The sequence below is a fragment of the Gekko japonicus genome, unplaced genomic scaffold (assembly GCF_001447785.1).
Source record: "Gekko japonicus isolate JY-2015 unplaced genomic scaffold, Gekko_japonicus_V1.1 scaffold676, whole genome shotgun sequence".
NCBI lineage: Eukaryota > Metazoa > Chordata > Lepidosauria > Squamata > Gekkonidae > Gekko > Gekko japonicus.
In genome coordinates, this window is record NW_015166442.1 from 296,893 (window position 1) to 313,694 (window position 16,802).

The window sequence follows — 16,802 nt, forward strand, 5'->3', positions numbered from 1 at the left end:
GTCTCCTGCGCATGCGCAGGAGACGCTCTTGCACTTTCGGGGGGATTTAAACATCCCCCCGAAATTTTTTAAAACTTTTTTTATTTTTGTGCACACGTGGGGACTGGCCCACGTGTGCACAAACCTCCCCCGGCCCCCCAGCTGCCCCCTCCGTGCTGATTTAAGTATCCGCACGGAGGGGGCAAGTTGGCTATTAGATATATAGATTGATCCATACAATGCACATGAAAAGGCAGACATTTTGTGGGGGGAAATGGTGCAAGAAAACAGAACAACTATAAAAATGCATACACTTTGTTTATGGAAATGGTTGCTCAACCCTTGTGGCTGTTGAGGCCACCTTTACCACCTCTGAAAGGAGGAAGAGGCATTTGGGTGGCCATGTGCTCATTTGGAGCTGTTGGAGGGTGGAGCCTACACTATTGTAAAGTTGGCCTTGCCCCTGATCTCCCTGGTGCTTTGTCATGTGCTCAGATTTTCCTTAGCTCCTTGGTCAGGCTGCAGCCTCGATGGTACCATCGAGTTTTCAGCCCCATTGCCAGAGCGTCACCCGGCTACATGCCCACGTCATGTCTGGATGACAGGATAGTGCAGCATCTGTGTTTTCCCTGCGGGAATGTTCCCACCAAGAACTATATGTCCCCCGCTGATTTGCGGTAAGTACTTGGTAACCCTAGGGGGGGAGCAATAGAGAGAAGGGGTGGGGAGGCAATAGATATCAAGAGTACAGGGGAAGTAAGTGGGAAAATCAGTTCTCCTTCCCTACGAGTCCTTGCAGGTCCCTTTCTTCCTGTAATTTTCATTTCTGACAAGTAGTTGCTTTCTGGATTGCTGAACTGCGACTACCCAATTACTCCCTTATGCTACTAATTAATCAATAAAGGATTTCTAAAATATTTCAAAGACCCAGGGAAGGGAAAGAAGAAATGGTGAGAGGGCTTCTGCTGAGAATTTTATTTTTTCAGGACTATCTTAATGGGAGCCTCCGTGTTCTTGTATTGGATTGTTTATTTGGCATTTTATCCTTCTCTCTCTGCAAAAGTCCAGGGCAGCATATATGTAGCTGTTTCGTTTTATCCAGACAGCAACATTGTGAGATGTTGACCTGAGACAAAGTCAAACAAACCAAATCAGGGAACTACGATGTGAATTTAGGCCTTGTCTGGACAGGGATCTGAACTTGGGCTGCCCAAATCCAAACTACTTACAAAAGTATATTGGCTGACATGTGGCAGATTCAAATCTGTTATAAGGGTGGAATGCAGAGAGAACTGCAGAACAGAAGCAGTTTCAAAATAAGCAGGAGGCACGTAAAGGCATCACAGTCAAATGAGCAAAGCCTCTGAAACATCCTTCAAAAAGTTATAGAACTCTGCTGCAGAGCAGGCTTTGCAATATCCCGCATCAGTGACTCCAGCGCTTACCAGATGCAGTTTGTCTCCTTCAATCCAATGTTTCCAGCCTCTATTTTTCTTTTCACCTTTCTGGATACAGACTAGTTTATCACCATCCCAGCTCACTAGTGTCTGCAAGGATCAAATGATAACATTCAGTAAGATCCAAGAAAATGTGAAAGTCTCCCAACAAACTGCGACCAAGGTGACACAGCTGTAGCGTATTGCCGGGAGGGAAAGCAATAGCAGACAACAGCACTCTCCCCCCCCTCCCTCACCCAGCCCTTCAAATTCAAGTTGGAAACTAGCCGTGTCAGTTAAAGTGGTTTATGTTTCCAATTCACAGCTATTTCGCCTGACACAATGATCCATAATGTACACACAAAAGAAGAGAATTAGATAGAGTGAATTTATGATGGAATTTGCCAACAAAAAGAGGAGTTGAGATCTGAAATCTGCATTATTCTGTTCACTTTAAAAAGAAAGTATCAAAAACATTATAAAGCACAGCAGTAGGGAAGCCATGCATCATTGTAACTATTTCCACATCAAATGCACACACTTCTGCTTCAGAAGGGTAGATGTTATTCCAGCTACAGTCCTACGAAAGATTTCCAGGGAGTCAGCTCCACAGAAGTGCACTTACTCCTGATTGTAAGCAGCTGGGATTTTAGGAGATCCAGTGTACCTCCTAAAACTTGGGCAGCCTTTGGGAATATCGTCTGCATGTTACACTGGAAGATCCATGGTTGTAACTTGATATTTGGTGGGAGTGGGGGAGGGCTAAATAGGACATGTTGAATTCTTCATGCACCCTGAACTTCCACTGGATTCAAACCTGAGCCAGGGGTCTCTTTCAGAGGGTAGCTGTGTTGGTCTACATTAGAACAGCGAGGGTCCCGGTCACACCAGCAGGAAAAGCCGTGGGGGAAGTGCTGCTTTTTAGAGCCGCAACAAACTGAAGTGCGCTATTGGGATCTCACATTCCCCCGCGGCTCCATCCTCTGGCAGCTGATCACACCACGTGAGGCAACAACGACGCACCGTGTTTGTGTGCATGTGTGGGATGTGGAAGGGCGCTGGATGCGATGGCCTACCAGGGCGTCCCTGCGCCGCGCGTTTTCCTGAAGATACTGCTTGTTTGCTGGTACCTTTTAAAACTGCATTTTTAGCTGGAAGGGACGGGTTGGGGGGCGGGGGCTTGCCAGATGTTGGCATCTGATCGCACTGGTTTAAACCGCCCTCAATCCATCCATTTCATGGGGCAAATCCTCCCGTGTGACCAGGGTCTAGATTTAGCAACTTAGATACCAACAAGATTTTGGTGGGTATAAGCTTTTGAGAGTCAAAGCTACTTTTGTCAGATACTTTCATATCTGACAAAGGGAGCTTTGACTCTCAAAAGCTTATACCCCCAAAAATCTTGTTGGTATCTAATGTGCCACTGGACAAAAACCAAACAGGATCTGGGGAGTGTCTTTCCCCTACATGAATGTCATTGTCTCCCTGAAGATCCATGAGGTGGGGGGAATACATATCATATTTGTAATTTCTGCCGACAGGAGCAGATATCATCTTGGGAGGGGTGGATGTAGATGGGGAAAGGGGCAGAGAGGAAAGGGCTATATACCACCACTTGCTTCCCTAATCAAAGTAGCAGTTTCCTGCCCACCCTATCCTTTGGTTGCAATATGAAGTGGGGTGTGGGGAGATCAGTCAGTGATTTCTCTTCGTAATTTGTATCTTGTGCTTCAGCAACAAGCATATGCCATCAGGAAAAAAATGGAGAGGACTGCAAGCATGGAAGTGCAGATGTATACCCTGAAGACTTCCGTGAATCCTAACCAGTGGGCAGTATCCTACCACCCTCCATGCAGAAAGTATAATTCTCCTGCATTCCTCTCCATAGCTGCAGCTCTGTCTGACCCCTGGAGGAAACAGTCCATGTTCAGTGAGTAGACTTGCATGAAGGAAAAGCCACAGGGCTTATGGCTGGAATAAGGAGGGACAAGGAGTTGAAAATCACTCCTTCTTCTTCAGCAAGTGCAGCTCAACTGTGTGTGGGGGGGAGGCAGTTTCATCCCCTTATCCCTCCTCACTCCAACCTGCTGACCCTCACTGCTGTTTGTCTGCATGAGTTCAGTAATCCCAGCAGGGGTCATTTAGTAGAAAAAGAGGTGCAGGAGCTTATTAGCATAACTCATTAGCATAACTTATTTGCATATGCCACACCCCCTGACATCACTGGAAGTGTGTCAGAAGGCAACACCCACCGCTCAGGCTCCACTGGACTGTTTTGGATTGCTAGCTATTGGGGGGGGGGGGGAAGCGGCAGGCTTGTCCTCCCGATCCTCGCAGAGGAGGGAGAGCTTGTACCTGAATAAAACTTGGTCTTAAAGGTGCCACTGGACTGTTTTGGACCGGGGGGGCTGGGGGGAGGGCTCTGCAGCTTACCTGGTTGCTTCTTGCTCTGACTGAGGGCTGCTGGGAGCAGGGGGTGGGGCTTGTTGCATGTGCCCGCCCCCTGGGCTCTTTGCTGCCAGAGCTCCGCTCCTGTGCGCTCCTGCAGGAAATGACCCCTGAATCCCAGAAGTCATTTTTCTGGAGGTCAAAGGGAGCTGCAGCAATGGAGGGGTCCTCGGGAAATCTCTGTATAACTTCCAAACATGAATGGTACAATGTTGTCTAATATTGTCTTTTCTTTTCTTTCCTCCCTCCCTCCCTTCTTTCCTTCCTTCTTTCCTTCCTCATGTAGTCTTCATTACAACCCCTGTGAGTATCTGGAAACATCCTACATTTCTGGATTGAAAGCTAGAGACGTACACAATGGGTTCCTTGAAATAATTAATTCCTGCTTCTTTTGCAAAAATAGCCTGTGGTGGTGAGGCATATTGGGCAGAAATCATCTTGATAAGAGATCAAATAGGATTATAAGAGAAATGAGCTGCTTTTTCTTCTTTCAAGCAGATAACAGTAGAAAGATAGGAGGAGAAAATTGAGGTTGCAGAAAGTTCAGTGAGGAGGCACTTTTGTTTCTCGATAGGCCAGTAAAGGATGGCTTTGACAGAGGTGAAAGGAACATCCTATGATTTCAGGGCATAGAAAGATCACAAATGACAAGAAAGATGTTGGATATGAGTAGCAAATTTCTCTCTGCACTCTTTGGAGAAAAAAAAGTAATTAGAGACAGCAATATTTTCCATTTGGTTCTAGTGATGTGATATAGTCACAGTTTGCATTAGACCATTTTTAACTCTGGTTGGAACTAGGAATAAAAATTCACCATAGGCAACAGGCTACACATTGCAGAGTTGGTCATTGCAAAATGAGATCTTATTTCTGGATTGAGGAGCCTCCTCTAATCTCTTTTCACTTTACTCCATAGGTGGAAATGAGGGTAAAGGCTATGGATGAGTAGCAGAGTAGACACTTGGCATGCAGGAGGTCCCAGGTTCAGTCCCTGGCATCTCCAGTTAAACAGGTTGCAGATGCTGGCAAAGGCTGAAGGTCAAAATTAGGGAACTCAGACAGGGTGTGCCATGTAATGGGAAGGAGGGAAGAACCTTTTATTCCAGTACCAGAGTACTTTATCCAGGCCCAGAGACATTGATTGAGACATTTTGGTGTAGTGGTTTGGTGTTTGGTGTAGTGGTTAAGTGCGCAGACTCTAACCTGGGAGAACTGGATTTGAGTCCCCACTCCTCCACTCACACCTGCTGGATGACCTTGGGTAAGCCATAATTTTGTCAGAGGTGTTCTCGAAAAAGAGCAGTTTCTCTCAGCTCTCTCAGCCCCACCTACCTCACAGGGTGTCTGTTGTGGGGAGGGGAAGGGAAAGGAGTTTGTAAGCTGCTCTGAGACTCCTCTGGGTAGTGAAGGGTGGGGTATAAATCCAATCTCCTCCTCCTCCTCCTTCTCCTCCTCCTTCTATAATGTATTTCAATGGAGCCCATGCAAGTCAATTGGCATTCACTGGCTCGCATTATCTCTAATGGGTCTTCAAGCCTCTCAGATTGTTTCCATTGGGCAATTCTGTAATCCCTTTTAGTACATCCCTCTTCTGGGCACTAGTACACTGCACTGGTTCTACTGGGCTTGCAAAAGTACCCCGCATCCACACACACCACCTTCAGTTTCTACTGCTTGACATTAGTCCTGTTGGGTTTATATTGCCACAGTGGCACTGGTTCTGCTGGGCTTGCAAAAATGCCCCCCACCTTCAGTTTCTACTGAGAGATTCTCTTGTTTAACCTTAGTTCATTGGAAACAACGGAGGATGGGAATGCCTTCTTTGGGGGGCTTTAACTCAGACCCTGTAAATTCAATCCTCACAACACTTGGAGGGCAAATAGAGGAGAGTCATCCAGAGATCCCTTGTGAGTTTGGTTGGTGTCTTTAGCACACAAGAGGGCTGTTCTATCATGTCATGAATCTCACAAACTGGTTAGTTTGGCCCCTAAAAGTTCGTGATGGCTCATAGTTCACAAACTGGGCACACCACAAACCACAAACCAAACCAAATTTTCCCTGTTCATGCCCATCCCTAGTCAAAATACACAATATTGAGTTAGGTGGACCAATGGTCTGACTTGGTAAACAGCAACTTCACATCTATGATAAAAACTAAAAACCAATTCTGAATTTGGGTCCATTCAGATGTCTCTTTAGATCCACATCAGGTACAAGTGCCTGGTGGATTTAAAGGTAATGTCCAGACACAAACATCTGGGAAATGTCCCTGTTCCGTGGGCATCCCGTTTTGCCGCACTTAGGAGCCGTACTTAAAAGATACCCCTTTAAATCTGGAGTTTTTGGGTCCCGACGGGACAACCACAGACTTTCACCTGTCTGATCATTCCACCAGCACACAATCCTCCCATTGGGGTGGTCTGACATCAGACCATCCCAAGCGGGTGCGATTTTTAAAAAATCACTACTCAATATGTGCTTAAACGCATTTAAAAATGAGGCTGCAGAACCCCAATCCAGCGCCACGAACACTTCAATGTTTTGAATAACCTGTGAGTTTAAGGACAATTGGTTAATGAGATGGGAGATGGAGGTAGGATGGGTCTTTTGACATGCAAAATAGTCCCTCCAGTGAACATGATCTCAATGGCAAGGGGGATAGCCGGGACTCGTTTAGCCCAGCCCTGCAAGCGTAGGTCAGAACAGAAAACGAAAACGAAAGAATAATTTGGTCATGCTTAGGCTGTCCTGTTGGTTGGAATTACAGCTACGCGTCCCTCACATGGTGCTTTGAACATTTGATTCCGCACATGTGCAGATCTACAAGGACGTGCGATCATGCCTATGCACATGTGCAAAAAGGTTTTTTTAAAAAACAACCCACTGCGTGTGCAGTGGTGTCATCTAGACAATCCACAGCGGAAGCAGCACGCGGTAAGGCGATTCCCCCGGGGGATGTCTTGTCATGTGAGGATGGATTAAAAAGATCGGGATCAAATTTGAGCTGGCATAATGGCGGGGTTAGCTGCCCGTCTGAACGAACCATTGACAAGTAACTTTTACAGGACTCACCCTTGACAGAAATAGCTCCCATATGTAGCCATATGTAGCCAATTCACAATGTCAACTGTAGAAGGCAAAGGCAAAACCACAGGAAAAAGCTTTTCCATAACAGGTTGCACTTACAATATGCATTAAAACTCTTTCTAACACCTCTATTTGTAGCTGATTACAGAGGTGTAGATGTATAGTACAGAACATAAGCAGTTCAAGGCTGCCAAAATACGAACTAGTCAAAACACAAGAAAATGGCCAGATGGTTATTTATTAGTAGAGAAACAAACTGTGAGGCAAGAGAACTGTGAGAGAGTAGAGAAACAAATTGTGACCTGGGCCACAAAATTCAAAGAAGTGCATTATAATAAATATAACATTTATTGTCTGTGCCTTAAATGTAGGTACTTTCAGTCCTCAAGAGCTTTTCTACCCAGTAGATGGTTTCTTTCCTGACAGTTATCTACTGCTGGCTGGCTCCAAGTTTGGGAGGGCGTCCTTGACATATGAATGTGTGCCTGTGGGCCACTGCCTGTGGTCGTAGCACAGCATAACTCTTCCTTTTGCTGCTTTGGGAGTAAAGGGAAGAGGAAGCAACATCTGTGTGATTCCACTGGAGCTGGGTATTGATGCTTTCTGCGTTTTGCCCTGAGGAAGTTGAGCTTCTGAGGGGTGGAGAGGTCAGGAGCAAGTGGTGGATGCAGCTTGGTCATTGGTGCACCCACCCGTGGCCTCAGCAGCTCTATAGCAGTGCCGAACCCTGATTCCAGCTGTGATCTATTGCTAACTTGATCAATCACGATCATACTTCAAAGACTGAACACCAAAGGAGCATTATCTACTTATGTGCTCAGTTACATCATTCAATGCTTCATTTTCCTGATCTCTTGACTCTTCTTATATATAATCTTGAAGCATTGTTATGCTTTATTGAAGTTGTTTTGCCTCTTTTATAATTGCTTTTATATTCATCCATATTTCTCAGTTGCAATAACACAAAATGGTAATCTTTTAATAGAGACTATTAAATCTCTCTTTGTCTGTGTGAACGAAAATCTAACTGAAGAGGGGGAAGGCTCAATTTGGGTCCTTTCATAATGTATCCTTCTGGATTTTATTCCCTACAGAGGTCACCTCATCCTTGAGAAATGGGCTCAGCAGCTGCAATTTATAGTAAATTGACTGGACCAAGTTTAACCGTCAAGTGGTGATTATTCAAGGGCTGTGCAAGAACAGAGATCACCCTGAAACCGTTCTGGGTAGAAATGATATGTAGCAAATGCAATTTTCCAAGGTCATAGCAGTGAAAATAAGTCACAGAAGTGGTTGCTCATTAAGGAAGTGGGGTGCTGAAAATTAGACTCCCAACTGAGCACCAGATATGTTTGAGAAGGTGAGCTTCAGGGATGGTGGCCCACAGGAATTATCTTGGAGGTTTGCGATTAAATTGGCAATGCACACATTTTTAGAGCATTTTGTGTGATTGCCTTTTGATACGGCATAATAACCAGGAAAAATCATAGATGATATTAAATAGAGGGGGTTATCTCTCCCAACTTTTCTAAGTGGCAGTTAACTGTCAGACTTATATAAAGAGAGGAGCAGAAGGCTTATACCAAGTTGCATCCAGCTAATATAGATAAGAAATACAGTATCCAAAGGTATGAAGGAAGGGAGCTTTGAAGCTAGAATCTCCCGTGAAACTACAGAAAGCTGACCCCAGAAGGAACGCTTCACATGTGAACAATATTTCTCAACATAGGAAGCATTTCTGAGTAGGAATTTGCAGGATACTTGTATGTAGTTATATATACCACATATGTGTTTCATTTGTTTGTCTTTCTCTGTGCAACCTATTCTAGGAAGTTTTGGTTCCAATTCAAATGTTACAAAACTTGCACAATAAAGGTACTTATTGGCAAAAAAATTCTGGAAAGTCACTTGTAGGTCAGGATGTGGGATTTTATTCTTTGTAAACATGGATTCACATACTGGGGAGACATGGACAGGGCAACTGAACTTTTAGGTGTCGTTTCATGACTCAAATCTTTCTTTTTGACCAGTTGAACTCATGCTGGGGGAAGGTGCGTTATTCATAACTGTTTCTCAGGGGACCCCAAAGCAGCTAGGAGATTTCAATTTCCAGAAGTAAAATGGGGCAATGGGGGAAAATAAAAGAGCCCTCCTATCAATCTCCACCTTCAAACAGCAGCCCCAGTGGCAGCATATTGTTAAAAAAAGGGGAAATGATTCAAAGATTAATGATACAACATATCCTGGCCTTATATGGCATTCAGTAATGAAGCCATGTGTTCACAGAGTGCACATGAACACATGAAACTGCATTAGAATAGAATTAGATCAGAATAAAAGTCAGTATTGTCTGTTGAGACTCGCAGTGGCTGTCCAGGGACTCAGGCAGAGGGCTTTCACATCACACTCCACTAGATCATTTAACTGGGGATGTTGGGGAGTGAACCTGGGACCTTCTGCATGCCAAGCAGATGCTCTACCACTGAGTCATGGCCCCTTCCCAAGTATAATTCTGATGATGATGATTTCAATTTATGAACTGCCCCATCCTTGTAAAAACATGTCCATGTGATATCCATATGATGATGTAAAATCCAACATTATGCTGTGCATGTGAGTTCCCAGAACATTTTTACAATGAAACTCATTTTTGCATACTGTTTTGTATCACGTGGAGTCTTGCCACTTGAAGTAAAGAGACCGATTTCCCAGAGAGTGGACAGGATTGAGAGCTAGTGCCCACAGGTTGTCTTAATAGCAACCTTAAACAAAAATTACTTCTACCTGTGCCATCAGACTTATTGAATATGCAAAATTCAGAGTGCGCTCCTGGTGTAGAAGGCAGTTCACCACAAACAGGGCACTGTAGGGAGTAAACCCTAGGCAGAAATCAAAAACTTGCTCTCACAAATGCAATAGTTTTTTAATAGCAGCCCAGAAGGGTGAATCACTCAGCAGCTACTTCCCCCACACAGAAGAACATGCTTTAGCCTTTGGGGACCTGCAGGAGAGAGCCTCCAGCTATCAACAAGGGGTGCATGAGCCTCTGAAGATGGAAAGCCGATGAAAAAGTAATCTGGTCTTGCTGTCACAAGCCTGAAAAATTGTCATCATTTACATATAAAATAAATACTTGCAATAGAAGAACATCCTGTTTCTGAAATGCAAATCACTGCCTCTTTATAAATAAACATTTCTTTAACATTTATAATTTGCTTTCCTCCTTTTTTTTTTTTTTGAACGTCAGGTGCCGGTGTTGACTGCTGTGTAAATGGAAAACAAATCATAGGTTTCTACCTTCACCACTCGGTTGTCAAGCCCCTTGGTGTGCTCTTCAAATTCTTCGCCTATGGTGTAATTCACGTCATAGTTCCTGAAAGTACTCAGTGTTTTTGTCTTGAAATTGTCTCCTTCTTGAATAATTTCTTTCGTTTGTTTCAGGTGTTTTGCAATCTTACGTGTAGCAAAGTCAATGTCTGTAAATACCCCAAGAAACATTCCTGTTAATAACGTACCCACTACATTCAGACTTAAATTTCCCAACTGTACGGTTACAGTCCAAAGAGATATGTGGGCCCAGAGGTTCTGCTCCTTTTTTTGGTTGAACAGCAATACCCCCTGCTACACTGTGTTTGACACATCATTTGTTTTAGAAGTAGTTTGCTGAACCAGTGGAAGGATGGCCAATCTTAATTTCAGAGTACAGTTTCAGCAAAAGGCTGATATCTTATTATGAAAAGGTACCTAGTTCTCATTTATCCCAACCGACTAGCTTTTACAGTATCAAAAACATGACTAAAGAGAGATGCAGTGATCAAACCTGGACCCTACAGATTATGCACTTTGTCTAGCCCGAACTACAAAAAGGTTGTTGATAAGAGAAAGATACTGCAAGCACTTTAGACCATACAAAAGACACCATTTGCCAAAGCTGTCCAGTTTGGTGCAGTGGTTAAATGTGTGGACTCTAATCTGGGAGAACTGGGTTTGATTCCCCACTCCTCCACTTGCACCTGCTGGATGACCTTGGTAAGCCATAGTTCTGGCACAGCTGTTCTAGAAAAAGAGCAGTTTCTCTCAGAGCTCTCTCAGCCCCACCTACCTCACAGGGTGTCTGTTGTGGGGAGGGGAAGGGAAAGGAGTTTGTATGATGCTCTGAGACTCCTCTGGGTAGTGAAGAGTGGGATATAAATCAAATCTCCTCCTCCTCCCCCCCCCTCCTCCTCTTCTTCTTCTTCTATGATCATGGAAAACAAAATCCTCCCAGCTCCCTGCATTAGTAGCACGTTGCATTGTTGCTTCAAGGCCTTTTACACACCCTCATTCTGGGTAATGTTATTGAGGAAAGCTACTAGACTGCCCTTTTGTGCTTACTGGGCCCATCCCCGGACTACTTTCCAACCCCCACCCCTTGCTGTCCATGTACCCCTTGTTATGATCTCTGAATGTAAGAAGAGTCCTTCTGCAGCAAAACAATAGTTCATTTAGTTTAGCATCCTGTTCCCCATAGTGGCCAACCCGGTGCTCCATAAGGCCCACAATTTGGGAGATAGCTTTCCCTTGCTGTTTCCCTCACAGTACCTGGCATTCGAAAGTATACTGCCTCTGCGCACTGAAGTTCCCTTTAGTCATCACTACATCCTGTGACCGTGAGACCCCTCCCAAGTTATGAGTGTTGTGAAAAAGTACTCTACTTCCTGATTTGCCCAGCATAATTATATCCTGCCTTTGCTTCAGTGTTATGAACTATGAATGTGGCTTTGGCTCTTTGCCTGTGCTACAAACTTTATACCTGTTTGTCTCCTGTGCTCAGTTTTTCCTAGCAGGTAAAACCTGACCTTACAAACATGGTAGATACAAAATGCCTGACCCTGACACAATTTGCACATGTCACTAGTGATGTGGGAGCTTCTGAGATCTCATACAGTTGTGGTATGTGCTTGATTATCACATTGGTGGATGTGTGGGAGGGCTGTGACTGAATGGGAAAGATCTATATACCTGCAGAGGCCTAGTATTCAGATCACAGCTGGTGACATGTGTGGATGGGCCTTATTGGAGGACAGATGTCAGTGTTTTAAAATAATACAACGAAAGCTTTTCTGAGCCATTTCAGTGGCCTCTTTAGTTCCACATCTAGATCCCAGACAAGTATCAACTGCCAGAGAGGAAGTGGGCAGGACAGTATGGCTTCTGGCTATAATATAGCACTTCTTTGTCAAGTTTCTGGTTTACAGACATTTTAAGATGTCATAAATTTCATAGTATGTTCGTGAGAATCATGCCTAATATCTGTTACTGTTGATGAATTTGTCTAGACAAAATCTAATACCATCTAAAGAAATCTAAGGAAGGAAACCAGAACAAGACGATCTCTTCTCCTTTTGTAATTTTGCACATCATAAATCTCATCATTTTAAAAAATTCTGTTCATGATGCAAATACATAAATATCACCAACGACACTAAAAGATGATATCAAAAGAAGCACATGTGTTATTCAAAGAGTCTGTGAGAAAAATACAACACATGCCTGCCATATTATGAAGTGCAATTAACATTTTTGCTCAGATGGCAAAGAATCCTATTAGATGCTGATGAAATACCAAACATATTCCTTCAATAGACTAAACATAGTTGGGTTTGTTAGGCATTTTTATCTTTTCCCATGTAAGCATATTGTGATTATCATTTGAGTTAACCATAGTGAAATGGAACTCATTTTCTTTCAATAAACACATTACAGCTCGGTGTAGTGCTTAAAGCATTAGACGAGGATTAGATTCCACTGTGCCATGAAGCCTGCTAGTTGACTTTGGGCCATCATTCTTTTTCAGCATAACCTACCTCACAAGATTGTTATGAGAGTAAAATAGAGGAGGAGGGATTAATGTATGTCACCGTCAGCTCCTTGGAGGAAGGCAGGACAGAAATAAACTAATTAAATAATTGAACAAAGTTTGAGTCCAATGGCACCTATATAGGCTTACCAAGTGGCGGCGGGGGATCCACATGTCTTTACAGGAACCCTGCCGCGGGGACGGCGATATGAGTTGCACCCGCCGTCGCCAGGATGTGATGCTACACATCGCTCTGGCAACGGGGCTGTTTGGAGTCCCGTTGCCAGAGCGACGCGTAGCGTCACATCCTGGCGACGGCGGGTGCAACGCGTATCGCCGTCCCTACGGCAGGGATCCTGTAAAGACATGCGGATCCCCCGCCGCCACTTGGTAAGCCTACCTATAACACCAACAAAGTTTAATTCTGGGTGTAAGCTTTCATGTGCATGCACAATTCTTAGAAGGTGCCACTGGACTCAAACTTCTGTTGCTTCAGACCAGCACGGATACCCATCTGAATCTAACTCAATAATGGTTATAAATCCAGAGGAGTTAGTCATGTTAATCTGTTGCTGCAAAATAGTAAAAAGTCCAGTAGCACCTTTAAGACTAACAAACTTCATGGTAGCATAAGCTTTTGAGAAACACAGCTCTCTGCATCTGATGAAGAGAGCTGTGTTTCTCGAAAGCTTATGCTACAATAAAGTTTGTTAGTCTTAAAAATGCTACTGGACTTTTAACTAAATAATGGTAATCCTGAGTTGTTATTCAAAATGACCAATGGCTACTGATAATAATGTTTTTAATTTAATGCAAATATTTTTTTTTACTAGCAACTATTCAGTGTGTCAAAAGCTTTCAACAAACAAACCACCAATGTCTTTTAAGAATGTATGTAGTTATTTGTCAGACTAGGGACAAAAAAGTGGAGGGGGGGACTTAACCCTGAAACCTGGGATCCAGAACCTGAAGAGGCAAGTCAAACAGAACAGAGGGCCAACAATAAAAACTTAATGTATATAATATTAAAAGATACATGTATTTATTAACAAAGAATTAAAAAACATATAAGGGCCCAATCACAAATTTTAAAAAAATAAAAAATAAATAAAACAAAAACATGTGAAATTAAATACATATAATAAAATGAATAAATAAACAATACCTATATTCTACTAAAAACACATTGACTTACTTTCAAAGTGAAACCACTAGGCACAGAATAAAAATATAATGAGGCCTCCAAAGATGTAATCACATGCCAAATGATATTTCACTGATAATAATCTAGAAGCAATTTTTTTTTCAATATTGTAGATTGCATTGGTTTAATTTTTTTTTGCATCTAGATTATTACATGTGATTACATCTTTGGAGGCCTCAGTTATATTTTTATTCTGTGCCTAGTGGTTTCACTTTGGAAGTAAGTCAATATGTGCTTTTAGTAGAATATAGGTATTGTTTATTTATTCGTCTTATTATATGTATTTAATTTCACATGTTTTTTATTTTTACAGCAATTCTTTTCTGGTCCATTTTGTATCCATGTTGCATAATTGTATGATTCTATTGCATTATGATATAAGCCAATTTGTTCCTCATTGTGTTTGACCGCTGATGAAGCCCTATACAGGCCGAAATGTGTCAGGTCAAGTCCATTGGCCCTTGTGTGTAAGATTTTGGTATTTTTACATGAGGTGTGATTGGGCCCTTATATGTTTTTTAATTCTTTGTTAATAAATACATGTATCTTTTTATACTATATACATTAAGTTTTTATTGTTGGCTCTCTGTTCTGTTTGACTTGTAGTTATTTGTCAACAGAAAAAATGTGTTATATATCATTCACTGTATGCAACAAAATATTCCTGCATGTATGAAACTTTTGACATTTAAAGATATAGTCACGCACATTTAAAAAAACATATAATAACCTTTCCCAGTATCATGGACCTAATGGATATCAGTTCTCTAACCAAGGTTGTTTTTTAAAAAAACAACAGCAATAATAAGAATTTACCTATTGGGTATCTGACCACAGATTTCCATCCTCACATGCAGTCTAGGACTGCTGACTTCAGCATGCTAAATAAGCAAGTAATAGCTTAGGTGTGCTCTCTGATGGTGTGTTGCAGGGACATTATGACAAAACTGCAGGAAGTAGCACAAACTTTGTAGAATTCTATAGCCAACATATTGCTGGAGCCATTTTGGCATGAGTTAAATAGGGCTGGGCATGTATGTGTGCTTGTGTGCACAAGGTCATTTATTCAGAAAAACTTTTCTTTTCAATAACATATGCTGGAAGTGTGGCTGCTCAATCATACTGTTACAAACATCTTCCTCTAATAACTGGTGTGTCTCAATTCATTGCTCCTTTGGAGTTTCAAATGCACTCATGAAACATGCAAGGGCAATGGTGGGATATGGGCTGCATATAGTCCTTAGGGCTAGCTTGCTCCTGTTGATGCAGAGGCAATTAAAATGGGGATGATGCAGAAAGATCTATGTTTCCAAGGCTGCATGCCTCAGTACTAACAAACCTGAGAGCACAGGGAGTGGCTCACAGACTTTGATCCACAAGGTTCAGTCAGTTTTTCTGATCCATTTGTGGTTTCTACCGATATTACTGCCGTCCGCCTCTCTGCTAAGCAATGCCTGCTTACTTTTTCAATAGTTTTCAAGTCTTTGCAGACATAATATATAATATAGCAAAACCAAACAAATTCTTATGCATGAAATACAAAAACAAAGAGAAGGTCTACAGCTGCAATCCAAAACAAATTTACTAGGAACTATATCACATTGCTGTAGTTAACTCTGGAGAAACCTGTTTAGAATTGGACTACAAGTCTGTAGCAGTTTAAAAGCATAATTTACTGAATCATATCTACTTTTTATATTTACCTAATGCAATCATGTAACCTTCAAAGTTTTCATTTGTTTCCATTTCCCATGTTCCATTGTAATCAGCCGGCATTGCAGCTAAGAGTTCAAATCCAAGGACGGATCAGATATGGAGCTTGGAAGGAAGAGTTGCAAAAAGAATGTGCTGTAATTCTGTCCTTTTTATATTTCTTTGACTAGAGTTTATAGCTCCCAAGATAATAAAGTCTAAAGATCAGCAAGATAACCTAAACAGGACTTTATGTTCTTTATCAAGGTTCAAGAGGAAAACACACAGACAGCAAATAGATTTCTGAGGCTGGGAGTCAGAAAGAAAGTGATTTTGCAGTGACCTTTGTAAAATGTAAGGTTTTATGAGTATACCTCTGAAACATTCACTACATAATGGCAAGTTAAACCTGAAGCTTAAAATCAGAATTCCCTTCAGTTAGCAAAACTCCCATTTGAATCCTATGCAAGAATGAAACATTTATTTTCTATTTCAAAAGTATGTTACACGTGGTTCCCCAAACAGACTATCAGAGATTCGGTGCCAAAGTGTCCTGAACATTTATATTCTAAGAGTGATGAAGAAGCAGCCAAAGCATTGCCTGGCTCTCTCAGGCATCAGTTCATACTATCAGAGCAAACACTTTGTGCAGGGGGTTTTCTGAGCAGTGCTTCTGATACTGTAGCTAGTACAAGTGGCTTTCATTTCTGTCCATGACCTTGGACAACATGCTTCTCAGCTTGGGAAAAGTTAGGGAATGGAAGGATAGGGCCTAGAGAGGCAAATAAGGTACGGACAGCAGACAAATAACTTTAGGGTTGATTGAAATGAGGAAAAAAATTAGCATGTTCCTGAACTGTACTACTACAATCGGATGTTCTACTATGGAAGGACATGTTCAGGTTCTGATTAGGGATGCTGTGAACTTTGCAGCGAACATGTTCAACAAGCAAACATAACATGTTCAACAGCCACAATCACCATGAGTTGAACCTCTGATTAAGCTCACCTCTCCACCATCTGTCCTGTAGGGCTGTCAAAGAGCTTTGCAGCTCTGCAGTAGCTGGTGACAGTGGCCTTTCCTTGCCATGAGGGGGCTTTTCCATCTGTAGAGCAG

The 16,802-nt window shown here is 42.5% G+C and overlaps 1 protein-coding gene across 1 annotated transcript in view; it reads right to left on the bottom strand.

The window, feature by feature from the left end:
• Window positions 1-15,769, bottom strand: part of RBP2 (retinol binding protein 2) — an 18,186-nt gene extending 2,417 nt beyond the window's left edge. The window contains exons 1-3 of the mRNA XM_015411986.1: window positions 15,697-15,769; window positions 10,248-10,426; window positions 1,425-1,526 (exon numbers count right to left, since the gene is read on the bottom strand). Coding sequence (XP_015267472.1) covers window positions 1,425-1,526; window positions 10,248-10,426; window positions 15,697-15,769 — 354 coding nt within the window. The remainder of the gene's footprint in view (window positions 1-1,424; window positions 1,527-10,247; window positions 10,427-15,696) is intronic.
• Window positions 15,770-16,802: the final 1,033 nt, after the last annotated feature.